General features: G+C 38.1%; 1 protein-coding gene across 1 annotated transcript in view; it reads right to left on the bottom strand.

Moving 5' to 3' along the window:
- The window catches only part of INVS (inversin), a 225,614-nt gene that overhangs the window by 55,337 nt on the left and 154,719 nt on the right, over window positions 1–15,558 (bottom strand). The window contains exons 8-12 of the mRNA XM_065399241.1: window positions 15,359–15,530; window positions 7,615–7,770; window positions 6,188–6,417; window positions 4,601–4,707; window positions 84–296 (exon numbers count right to left, since the gene is read on the bottom strand). Coding sequence (XP_065255313.1) covers window positions 84–296; window positions 4,601–4,707; window positions 6,188–6,417; window positions 7,615–7,770; window positions 15,359–15,530 — 878 coding nt within the window. The remainder of the gene's footprint in view (window positions 1–83; window positions 297–4,600; window positions 4,708–6,187; window positions 6,418–7,614; window positions 7,771–15,358; window positions 15,531–15,558) is intronic.

Genomic DNA, 15,558 nt, shown 5'->3' on the forward strand with positions numbered 1-15,558 from the left:
CAATTCATCTGTAAACTATTATTGTCTTCAACAATTTCATTTTTAATAGCTTCATTTTTGCACTCTCCATGTGTCAGACTTACTTGGCAGCAGCATCTTTTCTCAGCTGTTCATGCTTCATTAGAAGATTTTTTCTGTCTTGGAAAGCCTTTCTAACCTTGTATCCTTTGTAGACAGCTTGGATTTTGAAGGCAGCAATGTCCTGTATGGCAGCTATAGACAGAGCACCATGTTCTAACATAAACTGAATCACCTCATGGTGTTCTCCAAGCAAAGCATAATCAAGTGGCGTGTATCTAAAGACAGAAAACATACAAGTGTTACGATAGATTAGATTGCCAGTCACAATGTATATTTTTGGTTTAAAAAATGAGATGGAAGAGCCACTAATGAGGAAACCTCCGCTAAGGAAAGTATTTAACACCTTTTTCAGAGAACCACTTTTCCAAATTCTGAGGATCTGACAGATTCCATATCTTAACATGTTTCTTTAAAAAGAAGATTTGAGCAAGCAATTAAGACTTAGTTGTTCCTTGAGGCTCATTTACAAATATGTCCTCTGGGAGATGCACGGTGTTCCTAAATTAAATGTGTAAGTGAAAAATGCCCATGATGTTAGATTAGGTGGCATTCTGGGTTATTTGCACAAGTATTTCTCTTTTGGGGACTTGATTTCAAATTCTGGTTTAAATCATAAGCAAAAATGAGCTTGGTAGTCCCATTTTACCCTCTAGCTAGTGAATCTTTATCCACATAAGAATACCACATAAATACTGTAATTACACAATTAACAAGGTTTACAGCTTTGACAAAGAGAGGCCAAAACAGAAATAGCAGTGATTTTGCAGGACAGGTTTAAGTGCCTTGGCAGAGATGTGTTACAGAAAGATTGACGATATTATGACCAACTATAGCACGTGGTATTACTTCCACACTTTCAGGGGCATTAAAGGGTAAATTTTTTACAAAAAGACTTCGGAATTTTTTACAAAAAGACTTCGGGACCTAGGCAAAGTCAGTTAGGGTATGTCTACACTACACCACCACCCACGGTTGACCCAGGTCAGCTGACTCAGGATCGTAGGGCTCAGGCTGTGGGGCTATACAATTGCAGTGTAGATGTTTGGGCTCAGGCTGGAGTCCAGGCTCTTGACCCTTCCCCCTCACAGCGCGGCAGACTGAGCCCTGAGAGCCTGAGTCAGCTGACCCTGGCCAGCTGCAGGTGTTTTATTGCAGCGCAGACACACCCTTAGGCACTTTTGAAAATTTTAGCCCAAATTCACACAAGCAGTAAAGGGCAGCAAAATGTACACAGAACCCCCACTTGTATTGAAGTGCCCATGCTAGGAAAATACATTTATTAACTGAATATTAGTGGCAACAGTATGAAAATGATGCTTATACAATATATCAAGTTAAACAGTTAGTATCAATGTATGAGGTAGTAAAAATTAAGGCTCTTTTTGATGGTAACCAGCAAGGATGCAATGCAGATAAAGACAGGAAGAACAGACAGACAGCACAATTGGACTTGCCATATGGTGATGGTTTGATGGGAAGATTAGAGTGTCTGAACTGAAATGTCAATAGGAATAAAAGGCAATGACAGAGCATGGAGATTTGTAGGTCAAGGTGTGTTGCTGATAAAACATTAAATGAGACAGAAAGATTTGAAATAATTCTTGGACAGATACTACTGAAAGGAGCTCACTTGAGAAAAATCAATTTTAAAAGTTTACCTGCTGTTTTGAAAATTTTTAATTAACAGATACAAAAAGATATTAAAGCATATTTTTAGGTTCCTAAAGCATGAGTGTCAACAGAGGTTACTTACCTGTAACTGGAGATTCTTTGAGATATGTGGTCCCTATCTGTATTCCACTAGCCCCACTCCTTCCCCTTTGCTTCGGATCCTTCTGACTGGCAGTAAGAGAGGAACTGGAGAGGTGTCAATTCACAATGCCCCTTATGTCCTCAGTTCCGAGTCTGAGGAGGGCAACTGCACAGGCGTGGACCAAGGGACACTGCATGCCAGAAATCTCCGATCTCAGGAGCATGGTGTGCACTTGTTCCCTTGTGTGGAATACACATGGGGACCAGCTCTTGAAGAAGGAGCCACTATTACATTTATAAAAAAATCACTGAGCTCATTTTGACTCTCTCGTCTCCCATTTACCTTTCTCAAAAGCCTTCTTTGCTCCTGAAATGTCCCGTCTCTTGGCAGAAAATAACATTCTGTGACAATCTGATGTTATTTTAAAAAGGCATTCTTAAAGAGTTTTTTAGGATCATCATATTTCAAAAACAGTTTGGTCTAGAAACACCAATTTGTTTTATTAATTTGTCCTCAGTGAGATATTTAGGACTGAGTTTTAGAAGACTGGTAGTTAAATTTAGACTTGTATTAAAGTTGCAAATATTTATATTCTGGAGCTATGAATATTAACTCTTTAAGCCAAGTGGTATGGTTTCACAATTTGTGCAAAGTTAGGAAGCTGCTAAACCTCCCTTGAGAGTGCTATTAGAAAAGAGCAAATGGATGCCTCCCCACCATAGGGGCACCATGCGTTAACATGTGCAAGTGTGTATATTTGAATGTCAATCTATCAAAATCAAACTAGAACTCTGCACCTTTTAAGGTTCACTCATTCCCAATTATGACCGAGTTTAGACATATGACACACTATTTGACAAATGCAAATGTAGCATCACTATCGGTGCAATATTAAGGTTGAATATTTAAATACACAAAATTCTGGAAATTCAAAAGTTAAGGTTCCTATAACAAGAATGGCACTCATATTTAGAAGACTACTGCTTATGCTCCTAAATGTATGGCTTACTATGTACAGTATGTGCAATGTGGCTGAGTTTCTGGAATGTTGTTGCAGCCTTAATTCTTCAGCTTCCTGAGATTAGTGCATTTATGTTCTTAACTGTAATTCTGTATTAATATAGTATTTTTAAATTTATTTTCCTTGTCTTTTAAAACAGTAAAAGAAACAAACAAAGAAAAGGGAATAGAGACGTGCAGGTGCATTTAGATTAGATAATGCAATTATAAGCAAGAGCCTATCTGAATGTGGGATCTAAGGATCACGCATACAAACACAGTGATGCCAGGAGGGGAACAGAGGGCTTCCCTAGATGCTAATGAAGTGGTTATAGGAATACCAGGGTAAAAATCTTTAACCTGAAGTTCTTCAAGCACCATTAGCAGCATTCTTTAAGACAGGTAGAAGGCTGTTCATCCTCCAGTTCTCTAGTAGAATATCTGTTTTTAATAGTATACATTAAAATTAATTAAAATACAGCTGTTTATTTTCATTATTTATTGAAAGCCACTATAGACAGCATTAGAGGAACACAACTGGGAGCTGCTTAATGCTTTCTACTGTGGTTTTCACTAGAAAACTGACAATAAATTGCTCTGCAGGACAGGAAGAGAGGTCTGGATGGTCAGAGTAGGCAACAAAAACAAATGATAGGGGTAAGCAAGGCAATTAAAAAAAAAACAAGGGAGACGGGATGGAAGACAAAACCCTGCAGCACTAATGTACATGGGATTTTAAATCATTCTAGTGATTTTTGAAATGTTGATGTACTCATATTTATTTAGCATGTCGATCGATAATTTTGTTTATGATTGTGATGAAGCTGTCTTCTTGAAAAGAGGTACCAAAATATGTAGTAGTGCTGATTACCTGCAGTCATGTGACCAATTTAAACTATCACAACCCAAGATTTTTAAATCAAAAACTATTATTTATATGTCAGTCAGAGACAAAGAAAACGGATGCAAATTTATAGTCACCCTATGATTATAGAGGGATTTATTTTTAGTTGGATCATCAGAATACAGATAATCACCAGATAATCTGCAATAACTATTTTTAAAATACAATTTTACTTTTCTCTTTTCACCAGATCATGCCCTCACTGAACTGAACAGCAAAACTCCAGTTCACTTCAACAGGAGCAGGATTGGGCCCTTTATAGACATCTGTTAGTAGCTTTGTGAAAATGAACAGCTCTGTCATCTTTTAGTGACACAGTATAAGAAAAAAGAAAGCAGAATTTAATTACAGAAAGTGTATTTTGGAGTTTTTGAAATAAGGTTGTACCAAACAGAAGAACATAGGGTTGAGGTGGAATAGAAAGACTCATTTCCTAACTCTAATAAGGTGAATAGGGCAAATAAAACTTAAGTAAATTTACTTTAATTCACTGTATTTCTGTTCATTTCACTGTTATTGTGCGAAGCACCAATCCTGAAAGAATTACACACATGACTAAGTTTACACACTAAGAGTAGCCTCATTGCCTTCAATGAGATTACTCACAGAGGGTAAAATACACAGAAGTCTTCTGCAGGATCAAGGCTGAAAAGTACAATAGAAATTTAAGATAAAGGTTTGAACAGTCTTATTTGAAAAATAGTGTCTTCAACTGCACAATTTAACTACTCTCCAGTCCTGAGATTACACCAGTGTTTTTAGACATGTTCAAGCTCATGTTTCTCAGACAATATTTCAACATGTGACAGACAAACCAGAGTAGGTTTGCTAAATTAGAAAATAATATGTTTAATAAACTGTACCTCTCTTCATTGTTCTCCATGTGATTAGGGAAAGCATCAAAACCCAGCAGCAACTTTATAGCATCAAGGTAGCCATTGTTACACAGCCAATGTAAAGCAGTCCTTCCCTATAAACCAAACATATATGAAGTAAGAGGTTTATTAGCTGCTAACTTTGTATTGCCAAAAGAAAAATAGCGTATGGTGTCATTCAGGGCTCAAATGGACGTTATGACCAAACAAGTGGTTCCAAAATACATCTTGTCCTTTAAAAAAAGAAATAAAGAGTTTAAAAGCAAAAATCACTGAAAAGATTTTTAAAAATAGATCAGGGCCAAATTTGCAGCTGTGCAGAATTTATACTCTGTGAAGTTAGCAGAAGGAAATCTGTCTCTAAGTCTCCTTTCTGTTCCCGAAATTGTGGGCCAACTGGGGCCAAAACAGCCCTCTGTAATTTAGACTGGCCTAAGGACCAATATAAATGATGCTAGTGGATGTAGTCTTGTAGGGCCATGGATCAGATGGAGCACTGTGCACTCTGCCGCACTTTGGCAGACCCCCCAACATTCCACCTGCATAAAGTGCATTGGGGGCAGGTGGCACAGAGCTTTCCATGCCAGTTCTAAATCTCACAAGGGTTATCCCATGTCAGGAGAATCCTCAGCTGACCTTTTAGGGCAACTTTCTGGCTGCTTTGAACTACTGATGTAGCAGAAATCAATTGAAGCCATGGCCAAGGATCTGGCCTTCAGGTAATACTTTGACCACATCCTTGGCTGTCAGTGCAGCTGAACATTGCAGCTCCAAATTTCAGACCACTGTAAGTAGAATTTCCAGATATGAAAGCTCTGTAGCAAGTTTCATTAAACTGACTGTGGCGTAGAAAAGTATGCCTCATGCAGTGAGGTAAAAGGTTAACATATTGGGGCAAGTTAGCTGCTGGTGTAAATTGGTGCAGTTCTATTGACTCCAGTGGAGTTGTGCCAATTTACAGCAACAGAGAATTTGTCCTAGAATACAAAATCTATTTTGGCACCAAGTTTCACTTAGTGCCTAAGGGAGGGAGCAAAGGAATATACAAGCAAACTGCAATGTTCTTCTTCGCCCTTAAGGGCTAGACACAGACAAATAATTGCTGCAGTTCTTTCGGCCAGTTTGTTGCACCTCACTTGCTCTATCCTTCCTAACACATGCTGGGGAGAGACATGGTGTGGATTATAAAATTACAGTCCCTTGTTAAATATTTAAATAAGAAAACAACAAATAAAGAATAAGGAGTTTTTAAAAGGATAATTTTAAGATGTTAGCTTTATATGGAAAAGCCAAAGGACAATATGGAAATGTGCATCTTCAGTTTATGGTGTATATTAAAATAATAATCTTTGATCAAACCCTAAAAAAGTGAAACATGAAGGGAAAATAGTCTTAGGGCTGCTTTTCCTTCCCCTACAATAGCAGTGAACACAGATTCATCGTACCACTGGTGTGAAAAGCAAGGATTAATGCCACTGTGCTGCAGAAAGCGAAGGATATGCAGGAAGGAGAATATACTTTCAACTTATGCTTGGTCTGACATTAACTTAAATGACACAGTGAAGAACAACATACCTCTTTATCTTGAATATTTGGATCTGCATTGTTTTCCAGTAACACGACCATGCAGTTAATATAGCCTCCATATGCAGCACACTGCAAGGGAGTTCTACCTGCATAATCCTGCACATTTGGGTTGATTTTATTTTCTATCAAAATTTGACATACATCAGCATTTCCACCCAGAGCTGCCCAGTGAAGGGGAGAATGGCCATCTTGATCAACCAAATCTACTCTTGCTCCCCCTGTAATAGCAAAACAATATTTGAACATCAGCAATAAAAACACCAAAATATTTTTGCACATCAGAGAAAGGGGAGATTAAGCCCGTGTCATCTTAGAACACTTCTGATAAACAAAAGACCATGGGGTAACATTTTCAAAATCGCCTAAGTGACTTAAAAGCCCAAGTCCAATTTTCAGAAGTGACTTGGGCACTTAGGAGTTTCAATGGGAGCTAGGCATCCAACTTGCTCAGGTGCTTTTGAAAATCACATTAGGTGCCCATCTATAACTTTAGGTGCCCAAATACCTTTGAAAATCTTGCCCTTAGGCGCTTCAGTTCTTTTGACTTTAAATGAGATATAGGCTTCTAAGTGCCTAAGTCATGTTTGAAAATGGAACTTAGATGCTTTTCAAAATTTTACCGCTAGCCTCACCATATTATTATGGGCTTTTGCAGTTATTTCCTTTTTCTTTACTCAAGCATGTAAAATTATTTTACCCAAATCAAATTCATTTATTTAATTTCGTTTCCCCAAGGTGCTCTTACAACAGTTAAAAAATACAGTACAAAAACCACAAAAAAGCCACAAAATATAACAATCATTGGCTCTAACCAAACCAAAACAATAACTGTCCGTATAATAATACAACTATAATGATTCATACCAACTCATTGCTTCCACAAAAGCCAAAGAGAAAATATGAGTGTAGACCAAATGTGATGCTTCTATAAATGCTGGCAGCTAAGATGATACGACTATATCTGTGTAATATAACTATTTTCTTTTATGGTTTCTATTATTTCTAAAATTGTCTACAAAATAAAACTTTGTTTATAATAAAAAGTTACAGGAAAAACACATTCAAGTGATTATATCAAAAAAGTTGAAGAAAAGCTGTATTTGAAACAGGTAAGCCATTTACATGTTCAAAGATGGCTATTCAACCATTCTCACCAATGGTAAACAAAATTTAAATTGATCTCATTTATAGGAAAGAGAAAAAAAATACTATGTGAGGTTTTAGGAGATTAAAGGGTACTGGAAGAGACTTGTGGGGACAGTGGGTAGAGACAATGAAATGTACTATACATAAATCTTTCCCTACTGGACTAATTTGGGGCTCTTCGTTTTGTCCAGCAATGTCATTTATTTTACAACCTACCTACAACAGCATTTTTACTCTGTGAATGGATTTGTAAATTTGTGACAGCTGACCTTTAATGAGTGTCTGTATCACTTCTTTGTGTCCCATTTCACAGGCTCGGAAAAGTGGAGTGTGCTTCATTACATCCGTTGCATCTACCTGTGCATTATGTTCTAAGAGCAATTTCACAGTGCTGACATGGCCAGAAAGGGCAGCAGCATGTAATGCTGAAAGAAGAGTTAGAAATTAGACAATGACAATTAGAACTGTCAAAAATAATGATTCATTTCAATAATTTTGGTAGTAGTGTGACCAGATGTCCCGATTTTCTAGGGACAGTCCCGATTTTTGGGTCTTTTTCTTATATAGGCTCCTATTACCTCCCCCCCCGATTTTTCTCACTTGCTGTCTGGTCACCGTATTTGGTAGAGAGAACTGCCATTCTATCATAAAACTGTGAACAGCTCAAAATATAACAAGTGACAGGCAATCACTACTTCTCCCTTGCCATGCAAACAACACAACAAAATACATGATATAAAAAGGTGGCAGCTTTGTTACACATTCTTTACTAATGCAAACACAAATTCAAACCTCACCAGAAGTTCGACTGATTTATACTGAATTGATAGGACAGTAGCCTCTTCCTGCTGTACACTACGATGCTACTGCCTCCTTTTTTTACTACTCCTATTACTGAGTCACCCCACTACAGATAACACTGCCTATTGCTACTGCAACAAAAAGAAACAAAACCCTAATTTATTTCTCTGAGATTTTCCTGCTAAATACTAGATTTTCTTTCAGACATCAAATAAAATGGTCTCATTTCACACTAACATGAGAGAAATGTTTTTCTGCGAAAGATCTTGGAGATGTGCTGCCACTGGATCTCTGTTCTGAGGAAAACAGAGTGGAAAGTGCAGAAACCAGCTGCAACTGGCTCCCGTAACAGTAAATACTGCATTAGAAGTATAGTGAAAATTCTTATGGTATAGAAAGGAGAAGGCAGCTGAAAGCAGCTGCTTCCCTCCCATTCCAGTATTTTCTTTTTTCTGACCATTGCATGTAGTTTTGCAAATTTTATGGGGGAAGTGAAAACTGGGTGGGTAGTGTGAGTCAAGCAGGGTGATAGTAAGTGACAAAGGATGGTTTCTTTATATGGCAGTAAGGGAATGTCTGGATTTCCTAATGTTTGTTAACACTGTAGATATTTGTAAAGTAAATGTAGTGTTGTTTTTTGGGGCTCCGTTGAAACTCATTTTCACACTTAACTCTTTTGCTAGATCATGCCATTTTGGCACAATCCCATGTTAGGAGAGAGCAAGAGCAGTGCAAGCAAGATGAATTTTGCCTCAGTGGCAGGTGGAGCAACCAAATTGCTTCCTTAAAGAGATGCAGCATACTCCTCGCCAGCCAATCATGTAACAGACCAGATTCATGGCTCTCTGCTCCTTCCCTCTGGGGGAGTAATTTGGGAGTAGTTCCTGTGCTCCTTTGATTGCAGGGACTGCAGTTTTGCCTGCCCTTACATAGGTCATGCTAGGGTGTGAATCTCCTTTATATCCTGCCCCCATTTTACACACGGGTGTAAGCTAGAGTCTAACCCTTTCTTAACAAAGATTTTCATTTAGGACAATGCATAGCTAATAAAAGGCCATACATTCCCTTCTTCTATGGGGTACAGCAGGCAGCAAAAGGGACCAGTGAAGGGCTTGGGAATCAGGGGGGAGATTCAGTCTCGATGGGATGTTCCCACTTGCCCCAGAACCAAGGAAATCCTTCTGCAAGAAAGTCACATGGGATAGGTTCTGCAGACTCCTCTCCTTTCACATTTCCACTCTGTTTTCTTACCCCTGAATCTATGCACCCTCCACCTCACTCTGGCTCAGCCCAGAGATCACAGCACAAATCCTTCAGCCGGGCCTGAGACGGCAGGAGGATAGTAAGATGTTGCTTGGTTTCAAATGATGTTACTATCATCCATAACCTCATCCCACTGGAGCTATCGACTGGACTTGAATTTGTCAAAATACAAGTTCAGCTAACCCAGATGCTTCTTCATGGAAAATCAAGCCACAAAGAGAGAAGAGATTTCACCAGATTTGTTGAAATGGAGGGCAAATGTTTTGGAGATTTGCTTTAAATATTGATTTTACGTGCTTTGGAGTGGTAAATATATATTAAAAACCTCCTAACTGTAAGAACAGTAGGAGAATGGAACAAACTGCCTAGGGAAGTCGTGGAAGCTCCTTCACTGGAGGTTTTCAAAAAGAGTCTGGATCGCCATCTGTCTTGGATGGTTTAAACACTACAAATCCTGCATCTTGGCAGAAGGTTAGACTAGATGACCCTTGCGGTCCCTTCTAACCTTATGGTTCTATGATTCTAAACAATCCAAATAGTAAGTTGAATCATGAAGAAAATCAGTCTCAAAAGTATACTTTTAGTACATCTTTTTCCTACAAATTACTTTTCTGATGACACAAATTCTGAGTAATTTAGAATGAATATATAAATATGCACATTTATAAGTGCCAGTTACAGTAGATTAAACCAAATGCTACCTTTACAAATGATCTTTTGATCATTACGTGAGCTGTACTTATTTAAAATTTCATTTGTTCGGAGAGTAAAACTAGGTGCTTTAAAAAATATCCAGGTGTCTCTAATTTTCTCAGGTTTAATATACATAGTGCCAGATAATGATCATTCCTGAGCTTGTGTGTCAGGGGTAGGAGGTGGAGGAAACAGAGTCCTTATCCACCCTTTGTGCTCCTGTGCAAGGAGTAGCTAGAATCCTATACCTCACATTCCTTGAATGCTAGTGAAGGAGAGGTTTAGTGCTGTCTCAAACACAAGACACACTACAAGGACCACTGCTGGGAGGTACTGCTTGCAGCACTATGCTACAAGATGTATCAATGGCCAGTCTTGTATGTGTTCCTCCAGCGTACTGAGGCATTGCGCCTGCCTCTGTTTGCCACAGGCTGAGTGCCTATGTGAACGAATGCTGATACAGTGCCCCTGTACACCCACTTACGCAGCTGTAGTTCTAAAAGCTGCAATCTACTTCACAGAGTATATACACGGTCAGTAAAACAAACCCTAAAGTGTCTAGCCTTAATAACTGAAATCATATGTGCATAGTAACAGTGATGCAAATTTTTCCACAGAACATTTACACTATACAGTCAATTTTTAAAAATACACTAATGCTTAATTGTTGGGGCTATCATGGGGGAAAATCATTAATTATGTACAGAAGCTTCAGTTACATTAGTGAAAGGAAGCCAAAACCACTAGCAATTTGGGTGGGTGGCTGGATATACATGGAAATTTGACAAGAATTAAGTAGGTCCCTGCTGCTTAGCAGATTTGGACGGGTGTTGATTACATGTTCTGACCCCACAATAAACTCTAGACTCTGTGTTCTGTATTGCACTCTTTATGAAACTGAAGGCAATAAGCTACTCAATCAGATAACAGATGGAGTGTATGCAATAATACAATAGAAAAAGAGCTGCTGTGTCAGCTTGGCCTGGTTCTTCCCCTCCATCACTCATTCTGACGCAGGCATCTTGTTTCCCACTCTGTGCTCAATATTTTCTTGTAAGCAAAATTTTCTCTGATGGAGTCACGGTGACTGAAGAGATTCTTCAGCCAGCTGGTCACAATAGAACCTTTGTTCCACCGACAGTCAGATCCCTCATGATTGTACACAGTCAGTGACGGCAGAGCTATAAAGCTGCCCCTGCAATGCTCTTGCAGCGCTGATCCCTGAGAACAGTGAAATTCCTTTTCCTTGGTGTCATTTTCCTGCACAATAAGAAACATCTTGATGTTCTATCAAAGCTTTGTCCTGAATGGAGATTTTGTTCTTTATAAGTAAATGCAAAAAAACTACATTAATGCGATGTTACAGCTGAGCTTTACCCAACATAAGCACAAAAGTCAGGAAATTCAAACTTGTGGTCCCCACAGCAACTGTATCCCAGTCCCTTTAGGCTTGTGCACTATTTTCAATCTTAGTTTCCCAAAAACCATGGGAAACATACAAAGCCTTCTAAAAAGATAAGTCTGGGATAAGGGAGTGATTACGGGGTGGTGTATTTGAGTGATCTTCTGTTAACTGGAGGCCAGATGAACTGAATATGGAAATTCTTATGCTAAAACATATAAATTCAATATGGCCAAGTTCAGATTGCTTGGAGACAAGGAGGCAACAGTGGCATAATTTTGCACTTCTTGACTTTTAACGTGTGCAACTCAATTGTAGCTTTGCATTAATGGGTTGTTTTGGGGAGCTCTCTTTTTTTGCATTCATTTTTTTGGATTAAAAATTCCTCACCAAAACATGAAGGTTAGAAAATGGTCACACATTACTGCAATGTGCTATGTGAGACAGAAAGGACCGCGAGACGCTGTTTACCTGAGCGTCCGCAGGTACAGCTGCTCGCAGTTCCCAGTGGCCGTGGTTCACTGTTCCCAGCCAATGGGAGCTGCGGGAAGCGGCACAGGCCGGGCCACCGCTTCCCGCAGCTCCCATTAATTAACTTGAGCTAATTCTGCAGTGACCTACCCTTAAATTAACTATTCTCGAGTTAGCTTGACTGAGAATGGCCATGTTATGAAATAACACTTGAGCTACACAGAGTGGTTGGATTACTGCACAGTGACTATATTAATAGCACAGAGAAATTGAGCTAGCAGCTGATGAGCGATTTCAAGCTTTAGCTTACATCCACTGATGGACCCTCCAACTCAAGTTAAGGGTCTCTATGTGTGGATAGGACTCAAGATAGGGGAAACATTCAAGTTATAACTTGAATTAACTCTACAGTGAAGACAAGCCCTGAAAGGTTTTTAAAAAGAGGTTTTCTGTATAGAAATTCAGGAGTTCTCAATTCTGACTCTACGTATTGACCGGTGAAGTATTAAGGAAATGGAATGTGATCAACCAAGAAGGAAAGAAATACTTTTACTCAAACACTCTGTTAACATTTATCCAATGTAAATACAAGGGAAAAAAGCTCTCTCGGGAATTCAATTCCCCACACGGTAACTAAAAGAACATTCTAATATACACCTCTAAATCATCCAAGAAGTCCTTCCAACAACAATAATAGATGAGATGAGGGAAAAATAATCAGAACAAACCCTGAAAGCCAATCAACCAAAAAATCATAACCAAACCCCTCCTTCAACAAAAAGTTTTCAGACAAACCCATTTTCCTCCTTTCCAAGTCATCTTTAAATAACAAAGTTCTGTCAGTTCAGCATGAGTATTAAAAATATCATAGTCCTCTGCTTAAGAGGAGCAATCTGCCACAATGTCCAGGTCCAAAATTCCTCTCCCCTCATTGTGCTATGCACAGATTGTCTGACTGGTTACCACCCCCCTATCTCCTACATGTCACTGGTACATCTGTGTGTATGTGTGGATAGTTTGTAAAGCACCTTGGAATCTTTTGAGATGAAAGGTGCTGTATAAATATAATAGCAGCATATTATTATTACAAAATTGTATGACTTTTTCTATTAAATGAGATTGAATTCAGTTACTATGAGAACCATAACCTTGAACTTCATGACTTTTGTGTGTTTTAATTCTGAACCACTGTGCTACTTTCATTAAGCTTTTTGCATTGTCTAGATAATAGGATGTAAAAGACCTGTTGGGTTACCACATTTAACCTCTTGCGTTGGCACAGTTTTAGTACATTAATCCTACTAATATGATATGTATCCTATTGATGGTTTTCATGCTGATGACTCAACTACTTCACTGGGTAGCTTATTATATTACCTACAAGTTTTCTTCAGGTATTGAGAAATGTTTATTTATATTCAAGCTGAAATGTCTCCATTTTTAGTAGGGTTTTCAATTAATTGCAGTTAACTCACGTGATTAACTCAAAAACTTAATTGCGATTAAAAAAATTAATCGCGATTAATCACAGTTTTAATCACACTGTTAAATAATAGAATACCAATTCAAATGTATTAAATATTTTTGGATGTTTTTCTACATTTTTAAATATATTGATTTCAATTACAACACAAGTACTGCAGTGCAATCTCTTTGTTGTGAAAGAGCAACTTACAAATGTAGATTTTTTTGTTACATAACTGCTCTCAAAAACAAAACAATGTAAAACTTTAGAGCCTTCAAGTCCACTCAGTCCTACTTCTTGTTCAGCCAATCACTAAGACAAACAAGTTTGTTTAAATTTACAGGAGATAATGCTGCCCGTTTTTTATTTACAATGTCACCTGAAAGTGAGAACAGGCGTTCGCATGGCACTTTTGTAGCCGGCATTGCAAGGTATTTACATGCTAGTTATGCTAAACATTCGTATGCCCCTTCATGCTTCGGCCACCATTCCAGAGGGCATGCTTCCATGCTGATGATGCTTGTTAAAAAAATAATGCATTAATTAAATTTGTGACTGAACTTCTTGGGGAAGAATTGTATGTCTCCTACTCGGTTTTACCCGCATTTTGCCATATATTTCATGATATAGCAGTCTCGGATGATGACCCAGCACGTGTTGTTCTTTTTAAGAACACTTTCGCTGCAGATTTGACAAAACACAAAGAAGGTACTAATGTGAGATTTCTAAAGATAGCTACAGCACTCAACCCAAGGTTTTAGAATCTGAAGTGCCTTCCAAAATCTGAGAGGGGCAAGATGTAGAGCATGCTTTCAGAAGTCTTAAAAGAGCAACACTCTGATGCGGAAACTACAGAACCCGAAACACCAAAAAAGAAAATCAACCTTTCTGCTGGTGGCATCTGACTCAGATGATGAAAATGAACATGCACCAGTCTGCACTGCTTTGGATGGTTATTGAGCAGAACCTGTTATCAGGATGTACGCATGTCCTCTGGAACAGTGGTTGAAGCAAGAAGGGACATATGAATCTTTAGTGCATCTGGCACATAAATATCTTGCGACGCCGGTTACAACAGTGCCATGCGAATGCCTGTTCTCACTTTCAGATGATATTGTAAACAAGAAGCGGGCAGCATTATCTCCTGCAAACGTAAACAAACTTGTTTGTCTGAGCGATTAGCTGAAGAAGAAGTAGCACTGAGAGGAGTTATAGGATCTAAAGTTTTACATTGTTTTATTTTGAATGCAGTTATTTTTTGTACATAATTCTACACTTGTAAGTTTAACTTTCATGATAAAGAGATTTCTCTATAGTACTTGTATTAGGTGAATTGAAACATACTATTTCTTGTGTTTTTTACAGTGCAAATATTTGTAATCAAAAATAAATATAAAGTGAGCAGTGTACACTTTGTATTCTGTGTTGTAACTGAAATCAATATATTTGAAAATGTAGAAAATATCCAAAATTATTTAAATAAATGGTATTCTATTATTGTTTAATAGTGCAGTGTTTAACATTAATTTTTTTAATCGCGTGATTAATCGTGATTAATTTTTTTAATTGCTTGACAGCCCTAATTTTTAGTTTTTAGATAGTTATTACTTATTTTACCCTTCAAAACTACAGAAAGCATCTCCCTTCTAATATTAATGTTTATTTAATATTTGCATAGTGTAATATCTCCTTTTTCTCAATTGGTTCTCAAACAGAAGAACTGCTCTAATCTGCACAAAAAATGGTTGTTCTCTCCCCATACTGAAAACCCTGGGACTGCTAATGTGTAAAGTTAAGCCCATGCATAAATGTTTGTAGGATTTTACCTAAGTGTATAAAATGACTAATGACTGTTTCTAGCAGTTTTTTTAACCAAATGCAAGCATCTAATAGCTCTTTACTGTAAAGCAAGCCTTACCTGTGCCAGCATATTTATCTGCCATGTTGATATCAATGTCCAATTTTAAATTCAGCATAGTGATGATGACATCATCACTGCCTTTCCCAGCTGCCCACATAAAGGATGTTCTTCCCTCAAGGTCTGAGTCATCTTTCACAGAGGGATGTTTCAAAAATACTTCAACTGTTTCCTGCAGAAAAACTTCACTGAGTAAGAAT

This window comes from Emys orbicularis, chromosome 2 (assembly GCF_028017835.1).
Source record: "Emys orbicularis isolate rEmyOrb1 chromosome 2, rEmyOrb1.hap1, whole genome shotgun sequence".
Taxonomy (NCBI): Eukaryota; Metazoa; Chordata; order Testudines; family Emydidae; genus Emys; species Emys orbicularis.